This window comes from Ogataea angusta (assembly GCF_019207475.1).
Source record: "Ogataea angusta isolate 61-244 chromosome Unknown 61-244_NODE_1_length_1302399_cov_90.877568, whole genome shotgun sequence".
Classification (NCBI taxonomy): Eukaryota; Fungi; Ascomycota; class Pichiomycetes; order Pichiales; family Pichiaceae; genus Ogataea; species Ogataea angusta.
In genome coordinates, this window is record NW_025065215.1 from 654,391 (window position 1) to 680,656 (window position 26,266).

Below are 26,266 nucleotides of genomic sequence, written 5' to 3' on the forward strand. Positions count from 1 at the left end.
TCACACGACTCGCTGATTTAAAAATTTTCCAAGCACCAACAAAAGTACACTATAATTGATCTTTAACACTAGACAAAATGTCGTTGGGTACTTTATATGCTGGTGAGGCCACCAGAGTTTTGGCCGCCAAGGGTGTCGTCAAGGCTCTGGACTTGGACGTCAAGTTTGGTGAAACGACTGATGAGGCTTTCCAAAAGAACTTCCCATTGGGCAAAGTTCCAGCCTTCATTGGTCCAAAGGGCTACAAGCTGAACGAGGCCATCGCTGTCCTCTACTACTGTGAGTATTTACAAGTGCGGACCAATATTGATGCTTTTATGATGAAATATTTCCATCAATTATACAGTTATCCCTGTCTTAAATACCATGTCGAGATTGCGAATCTGAGATGCATCTGGTCCGCTTTTCTATGTGAACTCCTTACTAACCTCTTTAGTGGTGTCTTTGAAAGACGAAAATCACCCATTGCTCGGAAAGACCTTCCAAGACCGTGCTCAAGTCTTGAAATGGATCTCCTTCGCTTCCTCCGAGTTCATGGTTGAGGCTACGACTGCCTTCAAGCCGTTTGTTGGCAAGGCTCCATACAACAAGAAGGCTGTCGATGAAGCCCTCGAGAAGATGGAGAAGTGTGTTTCTGCTCTGGAAGCCAGACTGGAGCACTACACTTACCTGGTCGGCGAGAGACTGACCATCGCTGATGTGTTTGTTGCTTCTATGTTCTACAGACCATTCACCGTTCTGTACGGTGACGAGTGGAGATCCAAGCACCCATACTTGACCAGATGGTGGAAGACCATCGCTGCCACTGACTTCTTGAACTGGTTCTTCAAGGACGTCAAGCTGATCGAGAAACCTTTGGAGGCTCCAAAGCCAGCCAAGAAGGAAAAGGCTCCAAAGGCTGACAAGGCTCCAAAGGCCGAGGCTGCTCCAAAGGCTGCTGCTGAAAAGCCAGCCGAGGAGCCAGCCCAAGAGAAGAAGCCAAAGCACCCATTGGAGGCTCTTGGCAAGCCAACCATTCCACTTGACGAGTGGAAGAGAAAGTACTCCAACGAGGACACCAGAGCCGTTGCTCTGCCATACTTCTGGAACGAGTTCTTCAACCCAGACGAATGGTCTCTGTGGAAGGTCGCTTACAAGTACAACGACGAGCTGACTCTGACCTTCATGTCCAACAACTTGGTTGGAGGATTCTTCAACAGATTGTCGGCTTCCACCAAGTACATGTTCGGTTCTGCGGTCGTTTACGGCGAAAACAACAACAACGGTATCATTGGTGCCTTCCTCGTCAGAGGTCAAGATGCTGTTCCAGCTTTCGAAGTTGCTCCAGACTGGGAATCTTACGAGATCACCAAGCTGGACCCATCCAAGCCAGAAGACAGAGACTTTGTCGACAACATGTGGGCTTGGGACAAGCCTGTCAACGGCCAAGAGATCGTTGATGGTAAGGTGTTCAAATAATCTGTGTGACGGTAGTTTAGATAATAAGATGCGTTTTCACGTCCCTGAACAGCTTGGGTTTTGGTTGTAGCCATCCTGCGCGTAGCAGTGCCTGTGTGCCGCACTTGCTGATCACTCTGAATCGTTTGCTGCCCAGGTTAGGGCCGTTGTGCCATCTTACCACCAACACCAGCACGTTGAGTAGCTTGAAGTCGTTAAGAATGGCCACGAGTCGTTCTCCCGCACCCTTCTCCCCGTTGTCGTTTTTCCCCTGATCAAGCTTTGCTATGTGCGGTGGTTTAGGTGCCGTTGTAGCTGTCCTCCAGGCGAACATGGCAGGATGGGTAGCTTTCCTGATGCTGGGGTTGTCCTTGTGCAGTTGCGTTATCAGCGAAGGAATATCATTTTTCGACGCTATCGGAACACACCAGCCTTGAAACCTGTCTTTCTGGATATTTTCGACCGGCGACGAAATCCAGGAGCTAGTCATGTCTCGAAAAATAATTTGCAATTTATTATTCAGCTATGGACAAAGCCAAATATAAGTACCGGCTGGAGATCCAGCAGATGATGTTCGTCAGCGGAGAGACGAACGACCCGCCAGAAAGCACGACTATGGTGATCGAGACGATTGTCAAGGACCAGGTGGTGGAGCTGATATTGCAAGCACAAAAGACGGCCAACGCTAGAGGACAAAAGAGCATTTTGCCCGAGGATCTCATTTTCCTGATCAGACACGACAAGGCGAAGGTCAACCGACTGCGGACGTATCTTTCGTGGAAAGACGTGCGGAAAAACGCCAAGGACCAGGAGTCTGGCGACCTAGGTGCCGGAAACGATCTGCTGGACAATCCTGCCGGAGGAGCTGCTGGTGCACCCAATGCAAGCGGCATGGATAACAAGATGCTGGCCAAACAGAAAAAATCGCAAATCCGGCTTCCCTGGGAGCTGGAGTTCATGTTTAACGAACAGCCTTTGGAATCGAACGACGACGGACACGGCAATCAGATCGACGAAGAGGAGCGCGAAGCCGTTCTTGCGCAATTGAAACGGCTCAAGCAGAACGACGAGAGAACGAAGAACATGACACAGAAGGAGTATGTGCATTGGTCGGAGTGCAGGCAGGCGAGCTTCACTTTCCGTAAAGCCAAACGATTCAGAGAATGGTGTGGGATGGCGCAGCTCACCGAGAGCCGTCCCAATGACGATGTTATCGATATTCTTGGATTTCTGACGTTCGAGATGGTGTGTTCCTTGACCGAAAAGGCACTGGAGATAAAGAAGAGTCGGAGAGAAGAGTTCAGGCAGGAGAAAGAGAACAAGAAGCGCAGATACTTGTTCGACGAGCCGAGCAATGATACCAAACCGATCATGCCGGAGTACATCTACGAGGCATGGAGACAGTTACAAACAGCACCCCAGGAGGGCCGCTGTCTATACAATTTCCGCGGCGGAAGATTGAAGGAGAAAATTAGACTAATTTAATAAAATATTATTATTAACTTCGAAAATATCTGAATGGCTACTTTTCTTAGTCGACCTGGTCCTTTCACAGATCCAGAGTACACGCCAGAATTCGGTCTAGAGTCCCTGGCTACGAGCAAGGTTCTTGTCCTCGGCGCTGGAGGGCTGGGATGCGAGATTTTGAAAAACCTCGTCCTCTCAGGGTTCCGCCATATTGAGTGCATTGACATGGATACGATCGAGACTAGCAATCTGAACCGCCAATTTCTGTTTCGATCCGCTGACGTGGGGAAGTCAAAGGCCATTGTCGCCTGTGAGTTTGTGTCCAGACGCTTGGCACGCCAAGGGTTGACTGTGGTTCCTCACTTCTGCAAGATTCAAGATTTTGACGACGATTTTTACTCGCAATTCTCCATTATTGTGTGCGGACTAGACAGCATTGAAGCCAGACGGTGGATGAACGAGAAGCTGGTGTCCTTGGCAGCGACCACGGGCCAGATCATTCCCTGGATCGATGGAGGAACCGAAGGATTCCAGGGATCAGTCAAGCTCATGATCCCCACCCTAACAGCATGTTTTGAGTGCTACATGAAACTGGTTCCTGCCCAGACAACGTATCCCCTGTGCACCCTGGCCTCGACGCCTCGATTACCGGAGCACTGCATTGAATGGGCCCATGAACTCGAATGGCCCAAACGCTACCCAAATATGGATTTTGATGCCGATGTACCTCAACATGTGGACCTCATGTACCAGCTGGCTAAGGAGCGCGCTAGCGAGTTTGGAATTGAGGGCGTCACGAAGGCCAAAACACTCGGAGTGGTGAAAAACATCATTCCAGCAATTGCGTCGACAAACGCAGTCATTGCCGCCGCATGCTGCCATGAATGCTTCAAGTTCGTCACGTCGTGCACCGAGAACATGCGCGACTCCATGTACTATAACGGAGAAACAGGAGTGGTATGTGTTTCTGACCGGTACGACAAAGCTACAGACTGTGCTGTGTGCGCCAGCCTACCTCAGGATTATGTCATTGACGAGGGTTGTACGCTGGCCCAATTTGTGGCCGGGGCCACCCAGAAGTTTGGGCTTCAGCAGCCGTTGTTCTTCACGGCTAAAGGCGACTTGTACAACTCGAAAAAACCGGACGCTTTTGCGACGGATATTCCTATGGTTAAATTAGTTCCGTTCGCGGATCGAGTTGCCAAAACGCAAATCAACATCGTCGACAATTCAACTCCATCCACGCTGAAGCTGGTCCTCAGGGTGGAGTGACATCCGCTGCAGTTTAGTACATAGGCCAAATTCTGGTAAAATCGCGTGTTCAAAAGTTATATAACATGTCCTTTAGTCTAACGGACTCTATCTAACCGTGCTTGGAGAAGTAGTCCTTGGACTTGCCAACCTCTGGTTTGATAGTGTCGGAACCGGCAGTCCAGTTGGCTGGGCAGACCTCACCGTGGATCTCGGTGAATTGGAAGGCCTCCAAAAGTCTCAAGGATTCATCAACGTTTCTACCGACTGGCAAATCGTTGATGGTGATCTGTCTCAAAACACCCTTAGGGTCGATCAAGAAGATACCTCTGAGAGCAACACCCTCCTCCTCAATCAAAACACCGTAGTCTCTAGAGAGAGTGTGGTTGGTATCAGCAAGCAATGGGATGTTGACTTTGCCCAGTCCACCGTCAGCACGTGCAACGTTGGTCCAAGCCAACAGAGAGTACTCAGAATCGGTGGAGGCGAACAGAACCTGGCAGTCCTTGTCGGCGAACTTTTTGGCTGCCTCGGAGTAGGCAATGATCTCAGTTGGGCAAACGAAGGTGAAAGCCAATGGGATGAATGCGAGCAACACCCACTTACCCTTGAACTGTTCAAGGGAGACTTCCTCAAACATACCGTCAATGACGGCAGTCTTCTTGAAGGTTGGAGCTGGCTTTTGAATCTGAGCGACCATTGTGAAATCTAATTTATAGTACGAAAATGTCTAGGATCTTGGGAAAAAATCCAGGATGTTCCTCATCCTTTTATACTCACCCTGTGGGGCACCGAAATGGCTCGAAAAAACTTGATTACGTAACTGGGGCCTTATCAAATTACTAACTAAACCAAAAATTCTGGAACGGTCTTAAAGATTTATACGTAGTCTGCACAGCCCTGATTATTAAAGTGAAAAATAAAACGGGCCCAGCCTGATTTTGCGCGTTATTCGTGTTGGGCCGATAAGTCAATTTGCTCTCGTTCCTTCTGATCTTTGAGTAGTTTCTCCACCAATTCCTGCTGTCTGTGCAGTTCCTGTTGGCAGAGCAGGAAAACTGTTGGGTGAAGAGTGATCACCAGCAATATGGCGTCCTGCAACGCCACACATAAATAATGTTTTAATTCCCTTTTTGGGTCTAGCGGGCCCTCGGGCCTGTTTTTTCCTGGCAACTGCAAAGGTCCGCGTCTTTCGTGTTGCAGAAGAAATTGGAGCAATACGATGATCGAGGACTCTAGTTTCTGTTGCACCAGATCAGACAGTGATAGTCCTTTCTGCACCACGGGCAGCACAGTGCTCTGAGCTGATGCCGGCAAATCATTATCGACCAGATCTTTCAAGCTTGTCCACAAATCGCGTCCGAGGATGGTGCTCAAGATGATGTATCCCAGGAAAACGTCTGCGATGAAGTTTCTGACGACCGAAACATTGTTTACCTGCGCTGAAGTCCCCACCACAACGACTCCGATAGCCAGCTTGATGACCACCCAACTGATGTTGACGAGACGCCAGAACGTTCCCTGAGTAGCGAAATGCACTGCTCCACGCACGAGCAGCGATGGCGTGCTGAAGAGGAGATGCAAGGACCGGGCGAAGACCTGGCCCACCGAGGCCGGCCAATCGCGCGCTGCCGGCGCACTGCGAGCGTGAAATTCTGTGTTGAGAGGGGCGAGGGCCGCGAGTTTTTGGCGGCCTGCGTTGGACAGCAGCACGTAGGAATCGCAGCCATTCTGGTGGTTGTCAACAAGAATGCAGTCTTGTGAGGTCAATTCGACCTTATTCTCGCGTCCGAGCTCATCTGTAATGGCCACCACGTATTTCTTGAGCTGTGCCACCGAGCCAGGCAGTAGCACGCTGATCGATATTATTGTGGGCACCTGGTCGGTGGTGACGTTTGCGCCGCATTGTAGAATGTGATACAAGGGCAAGCTGGGGTCCAGCGACTTGGAGGAGTGTTCGTTTTCAATGACAATTTCCAGGATGTCTTGTTCGTCGCACATATTTAGCAGCTCAGAAACAGTGGTCTGAAGCGTTATTCCACGCACTATCTTGGGCTCTCTGTTGGTGAGCAGCCGCATGTCGGACGAGCAGTACCGGATCTCGGCCTCGAACTCGACTTCCAGCGGCGACTTGCCATAATCATCAAACGAGGACATGAAGATGAAAAGGCTCTAAAAATCCAATTCTGCCAAAGATATTGCGGGCGTCTGACACGCAAATAAAATTTTCGACGCTTGTTCAAATTTAAACTAGTGGAGCCTGTCAGTGTCCTGTTTACAGAAAAAGTTGCCGGGCTAGCATGTTTGTCCGCGTCAGAATCAGCAAGACCGTGCAGAGGGGTGTTGCAAATCCCATTTGCAGTCGTCAGATTGGCTCCTTTATTCGCAGTGTGCTCTGCATGGACCCACCGCCTTCTCCAGATGATCCTACACCAGAGAACAGATTCCATCCGTGGGACCAGTCCCCATCGCCGGACCTGAGAATGCGGGCTGCCACCATCCGCGCCAAAGCCAAATGCCCCGTCACAAACAAAGATATAAATTACACCTGTCCATATTCGGGGATTCCCACGCATCACTCCAGAGAGGCGTGGGAGCAAGACACCGATTACCATGATTCCAAAAGGTATGAAATCCTGAAAAAAGTCAACATCTACGAGCACGACCTGAGATCCGGAAGACAGTTCCCGGAGTTTGATTTCCCGTCGCAGCAGCCGCAAGACACCCTCGTCAACTTTGCTAACTGGGATACGTACCTGTACACGAGAAGCTTCTATTCCATGGACACAGAGTTTCAACTGGCCGTCGTGACCAAGATGTTGAGCTTCCCGTCTACCATAGCATCCATTGTGCATCAATACTCTCCGTACTTCCTCAAGCCCAAGGGTCCTGTTTCCGTCGAAGGTCTCAAGAGTCTGGCCGCTTTGAGATACACTCTGTACCCAGACACAAGAGTCTCGTCGCTGAAGGACCGTCCGATGCGGATTTTCCTGCTGAACTCGAAGTCCGAGTCCATGCTGCCCGGATTCGTGTGGAAAGAGCTGACATATTTATTCCCCGGCATTTCTTTCGAGCTGCATTTCATTGGTCCAGAATCCTACTACGATAGGGAAAAGAAGCAGTATCTTGTTTCCGAGAGACCAATTGTCAAGCGAGTCGACGACACGATATGTTTCTACTACCACACATACGACTTCAACGTGCTACACGAGGCCAAGGACTTCTTCCCTTACGACCCCTACCTCGACGTGTTTTTCTGCTTCCATCCGAGAATGGGCTCGGGAGTTTCCACCGAGCTGTGGGAGAAAAGCGTTCCTGGCCTTCTTGATTCCAAGTGCGGTGTGTTTGTGACAGGCTACCACGCGAACGACATACAGAAAGACTACGACTGGCTCGTTCAGAACTACTCCGACGACATGGACATTCTGATGGACATCGTGCCTAACGTGTTCGGATCCACCAAATGGGAGCTCAACGACTACAACCCGCACGAGGTGTTCCAATACAACCAGCAGACCTTTGGGTTCCGTGGAAAAAGATATCACGCGATCAACCAAGACGAGTAGACGTGACAATCTTGTGAATAGAGCGAATATATTAAGTACTGTACAAAGTGAGCGTTCTAATATCTCTTCACCAAAACCCGTAGCCTTCCTCACCCCCGAAAATATTCAGGTCGGTCTCTGGCATCATTTCCAGCACCGAGTTTTCGTTGAAGTTGAGGATGTCGGAGTCGATCTGCGAGAAAATGTCGTTGAGCAGGTTTTGAGACTCGGTGGTGTGTTCGATCGAGTTTTCGAGCCCGATGCTACCTATTTCTGGTATCCGGTCCACGCTCTCGCTGCCGTTGCCTGGCGAGTCATTGTTTTCGCTGGAATTGAAACCGATTGGCGACGGAATGTACGTGGAGCCCGACCGGCTCTGTGGCCGCGACGAGCTCATCGATAGCTTGCGGCTGTTTTTGCGCGTCATGTTGTCTGCGCTGTAGTTTATAAATTTGTTGAACTGGATGCGCGAGTCCGGGTTCAGATGCCCGTTATCGCCCTCCTTCTTGCCCTTTAGGTTAATGCTGATGTTCTCTACCGCTTTCTCCCTGCCCAGCTCGTCCAGAAGGTCCACCATCGAGTTCGTAGCACCGTCTCTATTGAAATTGTTCGACACCTGCATCCATTTGCGCACCCGCGTGAGAATCATTGTCATACGAGAAGCAACCTTGCTGTGCGCAGCGACTTTCGCCAACGCAGCAGCCACGCGCTCATACTCGTGCTCTACGTTCACCTCGACGTCCAGCCGCTGCGACTTCACAAGCAGCCGGGACCGGATCAGGGCCACGAGCGCATGCATAGGTCTGTAGTAGAAAAAAGTTGGAAACGTCGACGTCTGGTCGCTCAGAGCAACAAACGAGTCCACAACCTTGATGCTGGCCCGCACCAGCCGGTTCAGTGTCTGCAGATAAACGTCTGTGAGCGTGTCCTTGCGCACAAGAACACGACAGACCACGTAGTCATACATCGTCATGAGCAGCTGGTAGTAGATGATGGAAAGCAGGTTTTTTTCCTTCGATTCCGACGTGAGTAGACCGCTCTCGGTGGCCAATTTCTGCATCTTCTTCTCGTAGCTGATCATCATGGCGCGCAGACTCTCGTGCGGAAACGAGGTCTCGTCCTGTGTTTCCTTGTCGGTACTGAAAAGCATGTTCAGCCGCGTAGCCAGCGACGGAGACGCCGTTGTCGGACACAGAAACTGGAATATCTCCTCGCCAATGGCCACGAGCCGCGCATAGTACGCCAGAAACCGGTCGTATCTGGTCACGTCACCCATCATCAATATTTGACAGCATCGTTCGTGCGTGTTTGTCCAGTTCACCACCTTGAACCGTGGAAGAGACAGTCCCAGCGATCCGCAGCACGAGTACACGCCGATGTATGTGCGGAGGATTTTGCGCTCCTCGGAGCCGTCCTTGAGCACGTTGGGGCCCGTTCGATGGGCCTCGTTCCCGAGGTCGAGACACAACGTCAGGTTTAGAGCCGTCAGCAAACTCATCTGGTGCTTGTATGACCCCCACTTGCGTGGAGGAGAACACCACAGCGACAGAACCAGGTAAACCTGCACTATGGTGGGGGAAATGTCGCCCAGAACACCCACTCTTTGCGCAAGGTTGTTGTCCAGATAGTAGAGCAGGGTGTCGTGCAAATCGGCGTCGTTGAGGCACGTGACCGTGATAAATGCCAGCAACACAAGCGGCTCGTTCTCCAAAAGCCAATCGTACGTGTAATGAGATGGAATTGAGACACACGGCCAGAAGCACAGCACGTCGCTGAGAAAATAGTCGAATCGCGAGCGGGCGTCCTCCTCGCTCAGGATCTTGAGCTTTGTCAGCTCCTTGACGAGATTTGGGCCGTATGCAACAAAGGGCAGGTTTGGTACACTTTTCACAGGGCCCTCCTTCATCGAATTGATCGAGGAAGCGACATTTTGGTCCTTAGAACTGAGATACACGTCCTTGCTGAAAGTGACCGCGTGAGCGAGCAGTCTTTGTAGGTCTGTGAGCTGGGCTTGCAGCTGTGAGAGACTCTCTGGGTTCAGATTTTCGTCCAGGCTCGAAAAGTCCAGTTTCTGGCCGTCCAGGGTCACTGTGCTATTGTTTGTGGTTTCTGACATCTGTCTTTGCAGCGTCTGAAAAAGCCTTGTGGCCTCCCCCATGCTGGTCTGCAGCGCGCTCAGGGGCCCCGTGCCCTTGAGCTTGATTTTCTTGCGCGGCCGCGAGCGCGCCGTTGTCTCTGTAGGGTCTTCAGTGATGGAGCACTTCAAACTCGCCTTGAAGCACCGCGTGCAGCTCTCAAAGTTCGGGTCCTCGTACACGCAGCGCATCTTGAGACGATGGCATCTCGCACACGCACGAACCCGACGGAACTTGTTTGCAAAGTCAGAATCTGGCACTGTGGAGATTTCGTTTTTCATCAGTGAAGCTGGCTGCAAAAGATTCCTGATCCAGATTAGCAATATTTTTATGTGTATTTTTTTTTTCTTCGCTGCACGGATTCTCCCGTAACCAAGCGGACCAAAGAATCTGCGACTCCGATAAGGCTGCTTACTTACCCCGTAAATTTTACTCGTTGCGTGCAAATTTTATCTCCAGCAGGGATTTTTCAGGGAAGCTCCGGCACGCCGGTTCCTGATAAACCTAACAGCATTTTTATTTTGATACCCTAAAGAATTACATGCGCATTAATCTCCACCAGTCCGCGTTCCAGGTTGCTGTACACCACATGGCGTGGTGAGTACTGTATCAGCTCGTCCAAAGCCCTGACCTTGCGAACCTTGTGGTCGTCGACACGGACCTCCTCGTCGTACTCTCCCCAGTAGCATGACACAGACACCCCTAATAGTTTACTTTTGTCGATGTCCTCGTCGTCATCAAACGCAGTGCGCAGCCATTGTAGACCAACGTGGTAGTATGGCTGCGTCCAGTTGAGTTTGTGGAGCTGGATCTCGTCAATACCTTTCATCGTCTTGAACCGATGGTTGCCGGCCTCGTCGGTCGAATAGCCGGAAGGAACCGAAGACAACGGCACGGACTCGTATCCGTCCACGTACAGAGTGACCATCTTGACTGGTGAGACCATCTTTTCTGAATGAGGAGACTTGAGCGAGTCGTAGTTGGACGAGTTGAACCGCAAAATGCAATTTCTGTTGTCTTGCACGTTAATGAGGAAATCCACCTCCACAGGGCTGAAGTTGTCCACAACGTCGCCATTGTTCGAGTTGTTAACGACTTGAATGTTCAAATAGTGCGAAAACTCGTTATCCGCACTGGTTCCGTCCAAAAGGTAGGGACGAGGACCCTCGTACTGACAACGCTCCGTGCCGAGTTCATTATTGATAGTGCAGCTGATAGCGCTCCCGCTATCCTTCAGCGAAGGAAGATCACGGAGCATTGGCTCAATGTAGCCAGCGCGGCCGAACAGGTTGACTAGTGGAACCTTTGAAGCCTCGTCAATAGTCTGCAAAAAGCGTAGCTTCAGTGGGTTAGTGTAAGAGTAAGGGCTTTCGAAGTATGACACCGTAGAGCACACCAGCAAGACAGCAGTGAAGAAAAGCACCAGCGCGAAATTGAGCTTGTGGATGAATGGTGTCACCGGAATGCCAAGACCAACGGCCACCCCAACAAGAATTTGCATTGTGACCTTGCCGAAGTACGAGGATTCCTGTACAGTCTGATTCAAGGCTTGTAGAACCAATTCACCGTTTGTGTAGATCACAAAAACGGACAATGGCACAAGAATAAGGAATTGGATGGACCAGTCATACGAGAAAGACTGCAGTGCTGCATGTTTGAGTTTCTGCTTGTAAGTTTCCTCTGACTCGTGCTCTATGATCACTATGGTGGAATTGTTGTTATTGGATGAGTTCTCTGCCGGTAGCAACGGCTGGCTTTCCGAGTCGTTGGAGTCTGGAATCGTCTCTGCTGGAGAGTTGTTTTCATTGTCCGAATGAGGCTGCTCCTCCTCGTTTGATCCATATATTCTTGGTTTCATTGTTCTTCTGTAGCGAGGAGCTCTTCTTTTGACTATCAGCCCTATCAGTCCAAAAACTGACGAAACAGACACCAGCAAATGCACAATTGTTATAGTGTAGCCTGCAACATTTTGCTCCTGCTTCTCCTTCATGGTCATCCAAATTGCACCGATCCACAAGATCATATTCAACTCAAGCAAGCAAACCAGTTTTTGGTCGTGGATGGGCCGCAGCCAAGCAAGGAAATTCAAGATCAGGTAGTTGCAAAGGAGATTCAAAGATGTCAGGGCCAATAACGGAGAGATATAGTCGTTTGAGAGCAGGATCGGATCATTGAGATAGAGGTATTTGGAGACAAATGTAGTCAATGCGTAGGATGCTATTAGACTAATTGGGTACCTCAACCAGCCTCTGCCGAACTCAACATACCAAGTTCCCCTTCTGGCAACAATGAGCACACAAACGATGGTGACTATTGGCACAATGCTCACAATGAAGATGTCCAGAATGTAAAGCGTGTTGACAGAACAGTAGAAGAAGAACTTGCCGAGAATGTCAAAGAACACCGCCTGGGAAGTATCGTCGCTGATTTGTGTGTTTTCGTTCGCCAAAGCGTCAATGAGGTTCAGGGCATTGACCTCCATGTGCCACAGCGAGCCCAGAGAGGTGCCTGTGATTGAGTCCCGTAAAGTGTGGTATAAAGACCTTGGCTTGTAGAAGGCAATGTCTACTCCGCGGAAACCATTTTCAGCGTAGACTTTGTAGTCTGTCTGGGACCTGATGAGACCGCTCTGGAAACCCTCTTGGAACAAAGAGTTGGCAAACGGTCTGCTTGCGGCCGAGTAGTAGCTGAGTACTCCAACGTCAGTACTCCTAAACAAAATCGCCTTTCCTCCCGCTCCCGTTCCCTCCAAATTGACGAAGTATTTCACAAGTTTGGCCCATTTGTGTCTCATGAACGCTTCTGCTCCCAACAGCCCAAACTCCTCGTCGTTGTTGAAATTGAATATGATGGTACGTTCAGGCTGGTCAGCCTCATCTGAAGAGTAATGTTCGAGGATGCCCAACATGGAAGCCACGCCCATTCCGTCGTCGGTGGCACCATAGGCCGTCGGAACAGAGTCGTAATGGGAGCTAACCAGAACACCGGGCAAGGCGGGGCTTTTGCCTTCAATTTTCACCACAATGTTGCCGCTCTCAAAGTAAATGATTCTGTTTGCAAGAGACTCTGGGTCAAAAACGTCCTGCTGGTTCACCATGAACTTTACCTTGTCATAATCGTCATCAACCTCCATATAGCTCTTTCTTGTGCAAATGGTGGAGATTCTCTCCAGCAGATAGTCATGAACGTCGTCGTTGGCGTGGGACGTGTAAGGATGGAAATGGGTCGATATGGTTTGCAGGTCTAGCCACGCGGTGCTCAGTATCCGGGGAGCAGGCTCTGGGGGAGTGAGGGAGACCTTATCGAAGTACAAATTAAGAAGGATGGTAGCAATGTAAGAAACAATCACCAATGCCGTCAGGGTGGTTTTCCTGAACCCAAAGGTGGACTGGATGAACTTGGTGATTCTCCCAGGTTCTTGTGACATTGCTTCCTAATTTCAGTAAGGTTTGTTTGTTTAATATTTATTATTTATGTTGCTTTTAGCCACATTTCACTGCCCGCACGCGCCACGGGGCGACTCCAAAAAAAAAATCAACCGAAAAATCAGCATTCTCCATGTTTCCCCCATTGAAGAACGACTTGATTCTGAGAGCTGCGCGAGGTGAGGCTGTTGAGAGGCCGCCTGTGTGGCTGATGCGTCAGGCCGGCCGGTACCTACCAGAATACCACGAGGTCAAGGGCAATCGCGATTTTTTCGAGACCTGCAGAGACCCCGAGATCGCGTCTGCTATCACCATCCAGCCCATCGACCATTTCGACGGGCTGATCGACGCCGCGATTATTTTCAGCGACATTCTCGTCATCCCCCAGGCAATGGGCATGGATGTTCAAATGGTGGATAAGGTGGGACCCCGTTTCACGGACCCGCTCAGGGTGCCAGAAGACCTCGACAGATTGAACAAAAACACTGACGTCGCCAAGGAACTGGACTGGGCGTTCACCTCCATCACCACTACGAGAATCAAGCTACAGGGACGTGTTCCATTGTTGGGTTTCTGCGGTGCCCCATGGACTTTGATGTGCTACATGATTGAAGGAGGAGGATCGAAAATCTACCGATTCGTCAAGGAATGGCTGTTCAAGTACCCAGAGGCCTCTCACAAGCTGCTTCAAATGATCACAGACGTGGCTGTGGAGTTCCTTGCGCTCCAGGTGAAGGCGGGAGCACAGATGTTGCAAGTTTTTGAGAGCTGGGGCGGAGAGCTGAGCCCGGCTGATTTCAGGGAGTTTTCGCTGCCATACTTACGTCAAATCTCGCAGAAGTTGCCGCTGAGACTGAAGGAGCTGGGAATCAGCGAGAAGATCCCTCTCACAGTCTTTGCTAAGGGCTCGTTCTATGCTCTAGAGGAGCTGTGCGAGTCCGGCTACGACGTTGTCTCTCTGGATTGGCTATACGAGCCGGAAGAGGCTGTTAAGGTGGCCGGGGGCAGGGTCGTGCTTCAAGGAAATCTGGATCCCTGCGTGATGTACGGATCACACGAGACCATCAGTCGCAAGACCGAGGAGATGATCAAGGGATTTGGAGGAGGAAAGAAAAACTACATCATCAACTTTGGCCACGGAACCCACCCGTTTATGGACCCTGAGCAGATCCGGTTTTTCCTGGAGGAGTGTCACCGCATCGGCAAGTTACAGTAAAATAGCGGGCAAAATCAGCAGGGTGTAAACTAGATAAAATATTTAATGAAATTGGTAGGTAATTTTGAAATTCCGAATTTTTCAGCAGAACTGTCCATTTATTTTATTTTATTTTATTTTCAGATGTCCAAGACTGCGAAATATCGCCCCACGGCCAGCAAGGAGGAAAACCAATTTCGCGAGGCCCTCAAGCTGTACGATTCCAAGCAGTACAAGAAATCTTTGAAGGTGATTGATGGCGTTCTCAAGAAGAACCCCCATCACGCGGAGAGTCTCGCTCTGAAAGGGCTTGCCCTGTACTACTCGGATACGGACAAGGAGTCTGCCGAATCGTACATCACCAGGGCCTTGGAAAAGGACAGCACAAACAACGTCGTGAATCACATTGCAGGCATTTACTACAGGGCGGTCAAGAACTATAAAGAGGCCGCTAAATGGTACCAGGCTGCGATGGACCACGGCTCCACAAACAAGAGCATTTTGCGTGATCTCAGCTCCATGCAGAGCCAGATCCGAGACTTCAAGAATTTGCCGAAATCCAGGCTCGGCTACCTGGAGGATCAGCCCGGCTACCGAGCTAATTGGACGGCGTCTGCCGTTGCTCATCAGCTGCACGGCGATCTGGCAAATGCCGAAAAAGTGCTTGGCCGTATTGAAGACCTAATCAGAGACAAGTTGCAGGAAAGCGATTACTTCGAGCACTCGGAGTGTCTACTTTATAGAAACGACGTCATTGCCCAGATGGGGGACTACGAAGCAGCCTTGAAGGATCTGGAGCGAATTGAGGCCACCAATATGGTCCTTGACGGTTTGTCGCTACTGGAGAAAAGGGCAGACTACCTCATGAAACTGAATAGAAAAAAGGAGGCATCGTTGGTTTACCGGAAGCTGCTAAAAAGGAACCCAGACAACGCCAAGTACTACTACCAATTGGAGGATGCTCTTGGGGTGCGCAACTCTCCACGTGTGAGGCTCGCATTGTACGAGAAACTCGCGTCCTTTTACCCAAAGTCGGACCCACCTAATTTCATTCCGCTCACTTTCTTGGCCGGCGAGGAGTTCAAGCAGAAAGCCAAGAATTACGTGCTTGGCCAGCTCAGACGTGGTGTTCCCTCGACATTCGTCAACGTTAAACCACTGTACAAAAATAATTCGCATGCTGCCACCATTTATTCGATTGTGTCTGAATTCTTTGAGACGGTCCATGACCAGCCACTGACTTACTGTTGGACAGCCTATTTCCTGGCACAGCACCACTACCACGTCGGTAGCTACTCAGAGGCTCTCAAGATGATTGAGTTGGCCATCAATCACACGCCTACGCTCGTTGAATTGTACATCCTCAAGGCACGTATATATAAACGGATGAACGAGCTGGACCAGGCGGCATCAGTGATGAACGAGGGTCTCAAACTAGACCTCCAGGATAGATTTATCAACACCAAGACCACCAAGTACTATTTGCGTGCCGATAACGTTCACAAGGCGATTGACACGATTTCTGTCTTCACTAAAAATGACGACAGTCCCAACGGCCTCAGAGACCTGCATCTGATGCAATCTATCTGGTTTATTGTGGAGAGTGCAGAAAGCTACTTGAGAAAATATAGAAAGGCTCTGGGTGAGCACAACGACACGGAAGCCAAGACGAACCTCGGTCTTGCGTTCAAGAGATACGTCAGCTTGACCAAGATCTTTGAGGAGTTTTCCGACGACCAGGTGGACTTCCATCACTATTGCATGCGAAAGGGCACTCCAAGAGCGTACCTGACCATGATTGACTGGGCAGACAACTTGTTCGATCAGCCGATGTACAATCGTGTCCTTGATGGCCTGAGCGAGTCTGTCCTGGAAGCAGTGCGCCACAAGGAGCTGTTTCTGACAGATCATGGGCACAAGAAACTCAAGAAGGAGGAGATCAGGAAAAGAGAGGAGCTGGTGCAGTACTCTCAGTCTGTTGCAGAGGACGACGACGTGTTTGGAGAAAAAGCGCTCCAAGAAATCATCCGGGACGAGAAACTGGATGTTCTTGTGAAGCAGCAAGCGTTGCTGCACCAGCAGGACGCTGTGTTCACACAGGTCTTCAATTTCAGAGTCAACTTCCAGCTGAAGAAATATGTCCTGTGTCTGCAATCGTTGAACAAACTGCTGGCACTTGATAAACGCAATCCTTTCATCGGATACATGGTGGACCAGCTGCGCAACCACCTAGCAGAGTCGACGCCGGACACCATAAAAAAGATTGTGTCTGTGGGTCTAATGAAAAACTTCAATAAGGCCGATACCGCCACTCTGCTGGAGACGTATTTTGGAGCCAATGACCTTGAAACAGCGCTTGTTCTTGCCCGTATGAGCGAGACCGTTTTCCAGACGCGGCTGTCTGAAATCAAGGAAAAGCTGGATCCGTATTCGCGGGGCCTGGTCAGCATTGTCCAGCTCAGCTATTAATCCAGTTGTCCAGCTGTGCTCTAGCAGCAGAGCCCGTCAAGTTTAGACCCTGCCGGCCGTAGGGGAAATAACTCACTGTATAGGCGATTGAGGCCACCAATTGCACGACTCCACATATAAGAACAACCAAAGTGGACTTCCACACAAGACAGAACCACAGAGTAGCCGCTATAGATCCGATAAAGGAGATGGTGAACCATAGCCGCTCCTTGGAAACCAGGTGTCTGGCAAACTTGCTGAACCCGTTCATAAACGCAAACGAGGTGAGAAACAAGATCGAGCCCAAAGTCCACAACAATGCGAACTTGCGTGGCTTGAGAGACAACAAGGGCAGCAGGATAAGACAGAGGCCGTAACAGACAAAGGAACCGCCTAAGGTCACGGCAAACAGCGCCATGCGCTCAAAGTACGACAGACTGAACGACTCCGACTGCCACCACGAAGACTCTTGCTGCTCCTCGTCCGCAAGCCGAACTCTGCCGAACCAAGAAGACATGTAAGAAATATATTTTAGAGGCTTTTATTTTTTGGAGGCCACACACAGCCTTAATTTAAGTATTTATTCTTCCCCTCATGTCGGCCAAATATATCAAACACTCAGGAGCCCCAGTGCCCCACGTTCCACCAATCTACCGGTACACGGCCACTGCTCTCGGCGCGACGATGTGGTTCTGGATGCTTTACCGGGCCAAGCACGACTGGAGACACTGGGTGGGGCTGCACGAGCACTAGTGGAGAAAAGCTACCACTCCAGGAATACCGTATTTATTACCTGTCCGGCCAGGATTTTCGCTGCTCAGACAGCTTATTTATCACATATAGATCAAGGTCGGCCGCCCTGCTGATCACCCAGACTTCAATAACCTCACTGTTCATTCCACAAATAGTCATTACGCTCATTTAAAGATTTTCTTGAGTTTTCCCAAAATGCCTCCGCTGCTCTTGCCGGCAGGCGACGAGACTTTCTTCTTCGCACTTTCGGTCGTGTGGACGGGCGACAACTGCTGCTCCATCTCCTGCTCAATGGTCGTAGGCTCCTTGACGTGCACTTTGTTTCCTGCGCCGCCTCGTCCTGTAGAAAATACAGGGCTCAGCTCCTCTTTGATGGCAGCAGGGTCCTGGCGCGGGCTGGGAACAGCCTCGAGCTCTGTCACGTTGCCGGCACCTCCCCTGCCTGTGGGGTAATGGAACTTGCCGTGTTCGTCCTGTTTGAATGAGCTGCGAGTCTCGTGCGGCACAACAACCTCGTCGGCCGCCGACTGGTGCACCACATTGCCTGCGCCTCCGCGACCCGTTGAATAAACTGGTCTTATATCTGACATTAGTGTTTATAAGGAAGCCACAATTGTGTCAAAAAAAAAATACAGATAAATCGTGACCTAAAATTTAATTTAATGCCGTGCCAGCTCCCTAGTGACGAAATTGTAAACCGGTGGTAGACGGTACTCGACCCAGTCGTCTCCGTCAATCATCACGAGGTCGTATAGTGATCCAGTGCCCGCCTGTGGCGCTGTCTGCTGCATCTTGTCTAGATATTTGTTGTACAATTCCAGCTGGAACTGTACCAGCTGCTTAATATTTTTAGTGCCATTTTCTGCCTCGTAGTCGTCGCAGAATTTGGCAAACTTTTCGAGCCGCTCGATCCGTTCCCTGAAGCAAGACTCTACCAGTCCCAGCAGCGTAGCTAGCGCCCCATCAATCTGCTCCTCGGATGCTTTTTCCATCACGCTCTGCACGTCGTCCATGGCAATGAGCCCTGCAAAACTGTAGTTAGATGCCATATTGAGAAACAGGTCCACCAGCTGACCGTCCGCATACTCTAGCACAAACTGCAGGTTTGTCGGCTGCCGCTGCTGGAAAACGTACTGGGCCAGCTCCTCAGATCGGTCAAAGTGGTAGTATCCCCAGAACGGCACGTCCACCACCTTCAGACCGTCCGAGCGAGGATAGAAACCGTACGTGACAAACATTTGCGTCATCTCCTCAACCGGCGTGTAGCTAATGAGCACCTCCGAGCCGCCAGAGAGCAGTCCTCTTGCAATCAGGACGACCTCGTCTGTTTCTGGATCGAGATCAAAATAGGCGTTCTGTTTGGCGTTGTCGTGGTTGGCAAAGTCTAGAAGCGGCACGAGCGTGATGTCGACGGAGAACTCGTCGTCGCTGATTTTTCGGGGCACTTCCAGCGTTCGCGAACGGATCGCCGCTACGAGCTGGTGGATCTCGTGCTCTTCAACAGTCACCTTCCACGTCTCGGAGATGTACTTGGACAATTCCTCAACTTCACGGCTCTGTTTTTCCAGCAACGTAGCATTCATGAGCGAGTTTCCCGGCTCCAGCTCATAATAACTCTCAAGAAGAGGCTCCTCGTCCTGCCATAAGTTATCAATTTCTGTGCGCAGTAAAATATTCAAATACTGTTGGAGCTCCTGGTATCCCTCTAGCTTGCCCAACCGGCGAAGAACCTCGAACCCAACCATGTAGCAAGTCAGGATTCTGGTTTCATTGGGCGGGCCGTTGCAGTAGAAACCCAAAAGCGACCTAATCACGGAGACTTCCGTCTGGTCCTCCAGCTTTTTACAGAGCTCCAAACAGGTGTAGATGTTGTAGATGTGCTGACGGCCAATTCTGAGAATCTCGCCGTCCGTGTCCTTGTTAACAAACAGCCCCAGCCCACCAAGTTGGCTGGGTCCGACGGAAACGCTGGAATCGGCACTGTTGACTGCGAACAGGGTCTCCATGAATAAATAGATATATTTATCACAGTCCGTGCATATAGAGAATGGTTTCTGGTGTAGGGGTGTGTTTGCCGGAGCAAGCAGATAGAAGGGCCAGAGCAGCACAAAAGCCTACGGTTCTTATAATGGGGCGGTTTCTCCGCCCTACACGGCAGGGGGGCCGTGTCAGCAGAGTCAGCAGACCAAAATCTCTTCTGTATAATTATCTGCACTATGTCTATGAGCTCACGAGAATATTAGAGGAGATGGAGTCCAGCTTGCTGGTGAACAGCCGCAGACTCACTGCGAGAAGCTCCTCGTACAGGTCGTGGTCCTGGCGTCTCAGCTTGTTGATGCTTGGCTCGTCGAGCTTCCAAACGACGCTCTCTGTGTTGGAGTAGTAGCGCACCACGCGGTCGCTCTGGGTCTTGACGAGGTCACCGAAAATGGTGAGCGGCAGCACCCAGCTGTTGAGACAGAACTTGAGGTTATTGAAGCAGATATCATAGCCGATCATGCCTGACTCGACAAAATAGAGACACGGCTGGTTGAGGTGCTTTTCGTAGACGACCTGGTTGGCTGCCAGCTCCTGGCGCGTCAAGTACGGAACCAGCCGACTCCAGAACTGGTCGTCGCGTCCCTCGCTAATTCCCTGCATGGCTGTGGAGACGAGAATCAGCGGGTTCTTGGAGTTGGCCGAGATGGAGAGCCGGCGTTTGTGCGGCTCGAGGTCCAGAGTTTTGCGCGCAGCACGCATCACGTGGGCGTACCGCGGCGACCCGGACATCATGGTGTCGACCAGCTGCGGCGTGGGGACGGTCAGTCTTCGCGGTTTTCTGCCCAGCTCGTTTTTCCGGCTCAGCTCCTTGTATGCTTCCAGAAAAATGTTCTCGCACCATTCAAGCGCCGTGTTCAGGTTGTTGAACAGCTGGATGCGCTCGTGGTGCTCGCTGGTCTCCCACAGGCCTGAGTCTTTGAGAGCCTCGACGATCGCAGACTTGTCGGTCACAGACGAGATGATCATGTACGAGTCTTTCTCGATGACGAGGTTGCGAATCCTCCGGAACCCCTCGACGGCAGAAAAGTCGATGCTCTGCACGTTGTTCATGTCGAGAATGAGGTACTTGATTGGCTCTCTGGCAAAAGTGCGCTTCTCGAACCGCGCACGCACTTTTTCCTCGAGCCCGCCAATCGAGCCGAAAAATAGAGAGCCCTGTAGTTTCATCACGTAGATCTGTTTGCCCACGTCCTTGAGGAACTCCTGCTGTTTCGGGTGGCGCACCACTATCGACCGCGCGTACTCGCCCGTGTAAATGCCAGAAACGACGGGCTTGCGCGCCGCCTCGACGACAAACGACAGACATGCCAACAGAACGCCCACCAGGATCCCGTACACGAAGTCCCAGGCGCCCATGGTGAGCACGATCATCACGATGGTGAAGTACTCGAATTTCCTGAGCTTGCCCTTTGTGTCGTAGAGCGCCTCCTTGAGCAGCTCGTAGCCAAGTAAGTAAATTAGTGCTCCAACAACGGCCACGGGAATGTACCCTATGATGACAGGCCCGGCCCACATCACGCAGGTGGTGGCCATGGCGAGCATCACGCCGCTGAGTCGCGAGTCTGCGCCTGCCCGGATGAAGAGCACAGAGTTGGTGTACACCAGGTAATTTTGGATGCTACCACAGAGCCCCGAGAGCGCGTTCGACAGCCCGTGCGCCATGAGCTCGCGGTCCACGTCGAACTCGTCCATCTCCACGGTGACCGCGAGCGCAGGCACGTTGATCGGCACGTGCAATATGCCAAAGAACGTGAGCGCCAGCATCGTCGGGACCTGGTGCAGCACGGCCCACCAGCTCACACGGTCAAATTTGTAGAAGCTGTAGAAAGAGTACCACGGGGTGTCGGTCTGCGGCGCAGAAAACACCCAGCCGTAGTCGCGGGCGTCCTGCAGGTCCCACGAGGGCACGAAGTACACGATCACGTGGAAGATGGCAAACACAACGATGAAATATAGCGGCACTATCAGCGCACTGGAGTTGTAGTGCTGGATGACCACCAGCACGGCGGCCAGAGCCAGCGGAACGAACCACTGGCAAAACGAGAGCGGCTGCAGCAGGTACCGCAGCGTGGGCAGGTTGTATTCAAGTCCGCCCTCCAGCCGCGACGAGACCTCAATCGCGGTGACCACCAAAAAATAGCCAACACCCCCTATGCAACCAACCAGGATGTGGCGCGGGAAAAAACCAACAAGACGGCCCAGACGGCACTTTCCAAGCACAAAGAACACCAGTCCCGTCACCATCGCCGAAATCGCGTACGTGACTATCGTGGTGGCCAGAACCGCGTCCTGCTCTTCACCTAGGCTCGCCATGATGCTGATCCCCATCTGGTGGAAAAACGGCGTCACCTCGATCATTTCTGAACCGATCCCAGACTTGAACGCAGAGCCTCCCAAAGAATACACCAGCTGCGAAATGATGGTCGAGACATAGAACATGGACAGTCCGTGCGCGCCCATCTGACTGAACATGCTCTCTCCAATCGGAAATAGAATCATGCCGTAGCTCAAACCGTCCAGAATGTTGAGCAAGGTGCCCAGAAAAACCGCCGGAAGATACTTCACAGGCTTCACCACACACTCCCGCACCAGCGTGCGCGAATCGGCCGTCCGCAGCGTCTGCAACGCCTGCCAGACGCCTGTGCTAGCAGCACGTCCATCTCCAGTATGGTCGTACTTATTGTACGCAGCAGGATCGAAAGAGGTGTCTGCCATCTGTCGCTGCGCCTCCTCATCGCCGCCAAATGCCGCGTACTCGTCTGTGTACGTGGAGGCAGCCTGAAAATCGTTCTTGACGTGATCTTCAGCCAGCAACGGGGTATAATCGTCGGCATAGCGCTCGGGAGGAGTGTTTGGGTCGTCGACGTAGTACGAGAAGTCCTCTGTGTCATCGACTCCAACATCTGCTAGCCCAACAGACGTCTCGTTGATCGAGCTGGACGAATGCACAGCAGCATTCACAGAGTTCAAAGGAGAGTTCAGATCAGGCCGGAAGCTCGAGTACACAAAGCTGCGGCCAAGATGGGTCTCGGTAGTCACAGACTGCCGCGTGCCATAGCCGGGCGACTGGGCGGCCCTGGGGCTCGCGATCGCCTTGGGCAACGAGCTATTGTATGCAGACATGCAAGCGAAATTTGACAAGATTTACAGGAAAAATAGGGGCCTCAATAATTTTTTTTTGGGGTGGTTACGTAAGCGATATGAGGACGAAGAAGTCAAGCCACACCTCTAGAGCTCGTCTTTGGCGACTTTGATTTCGCCTGCGTCCGAGATGACGATCGGCCGGACAGGACGGTTCTGGAAGCCTGTCTTGGTGGACTCGATGAGCTTGACCGTGTCCATTCCGTCGAGCACCTTACCGAAAACCACGTGCTTTCCGTCGAGCCATGGCGTTTTCACGGTGGTGATGAAAAATTGCGAGCCGTTGGTGTCTTTCCCCGCGTTCGCCATCGACAGATAGCCTGGGCCCTCGTGCTTCAGCTCGAAATTCTCGTCCTCGAACTTAGCCCCGTAGATCGACTTGCCTCCGGTTCCGTCGCCCCTAGTGAAGTCGCCTCCTTGAATCATGAAGTTAGGAATGACTCTGTGGAACCTGGATCCCTTGTATCCCAGCTTAGGGTCGTCGGAAATTGCCAATTGGTAGAAGTTCTCGACTGTCTTTGGCACCACCTCGCCAAAAAGACCAAGGACAATGCGGCCGAGGTGGTGGGCGTCTTCTCCCTCGCCCTCTGTGATGTCAAAGTAGACGGTATGTGTGATTTTTGGAGACTGTTGGGCCATGGCTGTGCACAAAATGAAGAACAGAAATGCCAGCGGAAACTTCATAGCTTCACGGGTTTAAAAATAATACTTGACAAATTACTCTAGGTAATTTTTTTGCTTTATATATTGAGTACTTCGACCGAGTAGATTGGGATTCTGCGGCCGTGGTCTTTTTTCCCCACGCCGCTGCCCAGCGGCAACAGCGAGTCCAGGCCCGTCGTCTCCTCGACGATCGACGTGTTGTTGATCTCGACGTCCTTCCGTTTCTTATGCTTTTTCTTGGTGCTCTGCTCGGCTATCGAGAGCGACTGTGTCACAAGAGTGAGTAGCTGTGTGTCTGTGACCAAAGCGTCCACTTTCTTCTGTGTCTTGGCAATCAACTTCGACAGCTGCGTCTGGTTCTTTGAATAGTGCAGACTCAACACCAGTCCGTCCGAGTCGATGAAGCTGTTGAGAATCTGGTAGCCATAGTTCAGTTTCAGGATCCGCGCAATGATCGCATCCAGGTCCACGGCAGCGCCGTTCTTGAGCATCTTGGCGGTCTCCTGTGTGATCGTGTCGCTGGAGAACTCCTCCAACAACCGGGAAATGATGTCTTTAAACACTTCCTCGTCGGCCACGAGACTCAGCAGCTCGATCAGATCGCAGCAGGGGATGTTCGGACACGTCACTATGGCCTGCCGCATAAGTCTTGGAGACTCCATCAGTGTCCTGAGCAGGCCAGGAGTGTACTCGGCCGGAAATAGCGGGTGCGTGAGAAGATACGTGAGCGAGTTTTCAGCAACATAGGCCGGCAACTTCAGGGCGCCGTTCTTCACCTCGAAAAACAACAAAAGCGCCTGGCGCACAAACTCCGGGTCCACCACTCTGTCTTTGTCGGCCTCGTACACCATAAACGGCTGCTGCTGGGCTTTAGACTCTGCAACGTCGGCCTTGTCGATATTTTTCAAGTAGCCAACCAACTGGGTCTCCAGCTCGTCGAACCGGCCGTCTTCCTTGAGCTGCTCCAGGTTTTCAAAAACGTGCTTTGCAGCGCTGCTCAGCTGGCTGGCTCTGGTCTGCAACGAGCTGCTTTCCTTTGTGCTGGACTTGAACTCGCTTTTATTCACCAAAGCCGGATATCCAGCAAATTTGGCGTGCGATGAGCTCTTGATTCCTTTGCCGAGAACGTTGGACAGCTTCCCAAGCCCAACATCAACAGAGATGTACTGGAGAGAGGTGAAGTTGTCTTTAGGGCTCTTCAAAAGCACCAGAGCAAAAGTTTCTCTGCTCTTCAAGCTATTGCCTTTTACCGCCACACAAGTCTGGAGGGTGGCTGTTCTCGGAGATTTGCTGTTGTTTTCTTTGGACTTGGCATACAGATCGATGGAGCCTAGGAAAGCCTGAAACTGGATGTCCACCAGAGCAATAGTGCTGCCCTTGGAAACAAGAACTCTGTTGGTGGAAGCAGCGCAAATGGAGATGGGCTGCTCGGGAAACTCCTTGTCAAAAATGGTGATGAGCTCGATCTGCTTCAGCTTTTTCGTGAACGGGATCGAGTACACATGGAGCGTCATTTTTTCGTCATTTTCCAATATCAACAACTTGCCTGACGGATCGTAGCAGAGCTGGGCGCTGTCTGAGGTCTGCAGTTCGATCATTGAGTCAGAAATCTCCAGTACACGTGAGTTTTCTATAGCATACACCCGCACACTCAGTCCCCCTGTATGTTGCTCCACCGTCAACAGCAAGCTTTCAACGTTCTCGGATTTGTCGATCTGAAGCTCCTCGGGAGAAATAAAGCAGTGATAGATGATGTTTCTTTTCTTGTTGGAATCCAGCTCGAAAACCACTTCCTCCTCAATCCCATCCTCGAGCTTGATCGCCCAAATGCAGACAGAGCCGTTCTTACTAAGTGTGTATGCGTTCCTCCCGTTGCTGGAGAGCTTGATGCCTATTAAATCCTCCTTCAACACCACGTCCTTGGTGCGCACTTCTTTCAACCCTTCTGGCTCAACTGTGTTTCTTTCCTCCTCGTTGTACAAAGACAAGCTTTCCGATGTGTTTTTATCGTCCTCGGACTCGTTCTTGGGACGTCCATAGGTAATTATTCTCATATGGCTCTTCTTTCTCTCGTTTATTCCCGCCAGAAAAAGTCTTGACTCCTCTCTATCTGCGGCCTCCTCAAACATGAACGAGTCTAGACACTCCACGCGCGCTTGTGGAGACAGCGAATACGACCAGATCAGCTTGGGAGTAGGTTTGGTGATGTAGGAACCAATGTACGAGCCACTAACTCCAAAATCAAATTGCGTTGATAGCGGAGATTCTATGTTGGATATCACGCATGGAGAGACTGCACTTGTTTTCGACGGCAGCCGGGGGAGCTGCGTCACCATGAACGGGTCCCATAATGCGGCAGACATGATTGAAATATTTTTTGGTAAATTTTTTTTATTTCATTCCGCACCTGTGCACTGCGACTTATAAATTGTTGTGGCTCTTATCTAATAGCACTAACAAGCAACGAGCTGACCATCAACGAGCAGACAATAAACCATGTACGCTGTTTTGGCTTTCATCAAACAAGTGGCTTAAAAATACTAGAAAGGAAAGCTAAACTGGACTGTGATTTGGGCTCTCACTGTTAGGGCAGACAGTATGTCGAAATTAAAATAAATATCTATTAAATGTACCAAACACATAAACGATAGGATTACCTTACGACGCAGTTACCAATGATCATATGAACAGTAAATCCGTTACTAATATACACCCTAAATAGAAAACTTGATGGACAAGTTACATTTCCCGATCGCAAAATAAACG

At 51.0% G+C, this 26,266-nt stretch overlaps 16 protein-coding genes across 16 annotated transcripts; 6 read left to right on the forward strand and 10 right to left on the reverse strand.

Moving 5' to 3' along the window:
- Positions 1-77: 77 nt before the first annotated feature.
- On the forward strand, positions 78-1,458 carry KL928_000405 (uncharacterized protein; the record flags this gene model as incomplete). The annotated part of the gene is made up of 2 exons (XM_043204705.1): positions 78-354; positions 437-1,458. The coding sequence occupies 2 exons, from the start codon at positions 78-80 to the stop codon at positions 1,456-1,458; spliced, it is 1,299 nt and encodes a 432-aa protein (XP_043062300.1).
- Positions 1,459-1,474: 16 nt separating this feature from the next.
- On the reverse strand, positions 1,475-1,927 carry KL928_000406 (uncharacterized protein; the record flags this gene model as incomplete). The annotated part of the gene is made up of 1 exon (XM_043204716.1): positions 1,475-1,927. The coding sequence occupies one exon, from the start codon at positions 1,925-1,927 to the stop codon at positions 1,475-1,477; it is 453 nt and encodes a 150-aa protein (XP_043062301.1).
- Positions 1,928-1,962: 35 nt separating this feature from the next.
- Positions 1,963-2,922, forward strand: KL928_000407 (uncharacterized protein; the record flags this gene model as incomplete). The annotated part of the gene is made up of 1 exon (XM_043204727.1): positions 1,963-2,922. One exon carries the CDS (start codon positions 1,963-1,965, stop codon positions 2,920-2,922), a length of 960 nt encoding a protein of 319 aa, XP_043062302.1.
- Positions 2,923-2,955: 33 nt separating this feature from the next.
- Positions 2,956-4,176, forward strand: KL928_000408 (uncharacterized protein; the record flags this gene model as incomplete). Its single annotated transcript, XM_043204738.1, has 1 exon — positions 2,956-4,176. The coding sequence occupies one exon, from the start codon at positions 2,956-2,958 to the stop codon at positions 4,174-4,176; it is 1,221 nt and encodes a 406-aa protein (XP_043062303.1).
- A 91-nt stretch (positions 4,177-4,267) lies between these two features.
- On the reverse strand, positions 4,268-4,855 carry KL928_000409 (uncharacterized protein; the record flags this gene model as incomplete). The annotated part of the gene is made up of 1 exon (XM_043204749.1): positions 4,268-4,855. One exon carries the CDS (start codon positions 4,853-4,855, stop codon positions 4,268-4,270), a length of 588 nt encoding a protein of 195 aa, XP_043062304.1.
- Positions 4,856-5,103: 248 nt separating this feature from the next.
- KL928_000410 (uncharacterized protein) lies at positions 5,104-6,312 on the reverse strand (the record flags this gene model as incomplete). The annotated part of the gene is made up of 1 exon (XM_043204761.1): positions 5,104-6,312. The coding sequence occupies one exon, from the start codon at positions 6,310-6,312 to the stop codon at positions 5,104-5,106; it is 1,209 nt and encodes a 402-aa protein (XP_043062305.1).
- A 143-nt stretch (positions 6,313-6,455) lies between these two features.
- On the forward strand, positions 6,456-7,721 carry KL928_000411 (uncharacterized protein; the record flags this gene model as incomplete). The annotated part of the gene is made up of 1 exon (XM_043204772.1): positions 6,456-7,721. One exon carries the CDS (start codon positions 6,456-6,458, stop codon positions 7,719-7,721), a length of 1,266 nt encoding a protein of 421 aa, XP_043062306.1.
- A 67-nt stretch (positions 7,722-7,788) lies between these two features.
- Positions 7,789-10,116, reverse strand: KL928_000412 (uncharacterized protein; the record flags this gene model as incomplete). Its single annotated transcript, XM_043204783.1, has 1 exon — positions 7,789-10,116. One exon carries the CDS (start codon positions 10,114-10,116, stop codon positions 7,789-7,791), a length of 2,328 nt encoding a protein of 775 aa, XP_043062307.1.
- A 248-nt stretch (positions 10,117-10,364) lies between these two features.
- On the reverse strand, positions 10,365-13,262 carry KL928_000413 (uncharacterized protein; the record flags this gene model as incomplete). The annotated part of the gene is made up of 1 exon (XM_043204794.1): positions 10,365-13,262. The coding sequence occupies one exon, from the start codon at positions 13,260-13,262 to the stop codon at positions 10,365-10,367; it is 2,898 nt and encodes a 965-aa protein (XP_043062308.1).
- A 131-nt stretch (positions 13,263-13,393) lies between these two features.
- KL928_000414 (uncharacterized protein) lies at positions 13,394-14,476 on the forward strand (the record flags this gene model as incomplete). Its single annotated transcript, XM_043204805.1, has 1 exon — positions 13,394-14,476. One exon carries the CDS (start codon positions 13,394-13,396, stop codon positions 14,474-14,476), a length of 1,083 nt encoding a protein of 360 aa, XP_043062309.1.
- Positions 14,477-14,599: 123 nt separating this feature from the next.
- On the forward strand, positions 14,600-16,924 carry KL928_000415 (uncharacterized protein; the record flags this gene model as incomplete). The annotated part of the gene is made up of 1 exon (XM_043204816.1): positions 14,600-16,924. The coding sequence occupies one exon, from the start codon at positions 14,600-14,602 to the stop codon at positions 16,922-16,924; it is 2,325 nt and encodes a 774-aa protein (XP_043062310.1).
- An 896-nt stretch (positions 16,925-17,820) lies between these two features.
- Positions 17,821-18,246, reverse strand: KL928_000416 (uncharacterized protein; the record flags this gene model as incomplete). The annotated part of the gene is made up of 1 exon (XM_043204827.1): positions 17,821-18,246. The coding sequence occupies one exon, from the start codon at positions 18,244-18,246 to the stop codon at positions 17,821-17,823; it is 426 nt and encodes a 141-aa protein (XP_043062311.1).
- Positions 18,247-18,315: 69 nt separating this feature from the next.
- Positions 18,316-19,662, reverse strand: KL928_000417 (uncharacterized protein; the record flags this gene model as incomplete). Its single annotated transcript, XM_043204838.1, has 1 exon — positions 18,316-19,662. The coding sequence occupies one exon, from the start codon at positions 19,660-19,662 to the stop codon at positions 18,316-18,318; it is 1,347 nt and encodes a 448-aa protein (XP_043062312.1).
- A 214-nt stretch (positions 19,663-19,876) lies between these two features.
- Positions 19,877-22,819, reverse strand: KL928_000418 (uncharacterized protein; the record flags this gene model as incomplete). Its single annotated transcript, XM_043204849.1, has 1 exon — positions 19,877-22,819. The coding sequence occupies one exon, from the start codon at positions 22,817-22,819 to the stop codon at positions 19,877-19,879; it is 2,943 nt and encodes a 980-aa protein (XP_043062313.1).
- A 105-nt stretch (positions 22,820-22,924) lies between these two features.
- Positions 22,925-23,476, reverse strand: KL928_000419 (uncharacterized protein; the record flags this gene model as incomplete). Its single annotated transcript, XM_043204860.1, has 1 exon — positions 22,925-23,476. The coding sequence occupies one exon, from the start codon at positions 23,474-23,476 to the stop codon at positions 22,925-22,927; it is 552 nt and encodes a 183-aa protein (XP_043062314.1).
- Positions 23,477-23,577: 101 nt separating this feature from the next.
- Positions 23,578-25,863, reverse strand: KL928_000420 (uncharacterized protein; the record flags this gene model as incomplete). Its single annotated transcript, XM_043204872.1, has 1 exon — positions 23,578-25,863. One exon carries the CDS (start codon positions 25,861-25,863, stop codon positions 23,578-23,580), a length of 2,286 nt encoding a protein of 761 aa, XP_043062315.1.
- Positions 25,864-26,266: the final 403 nt, after the last annotated feature.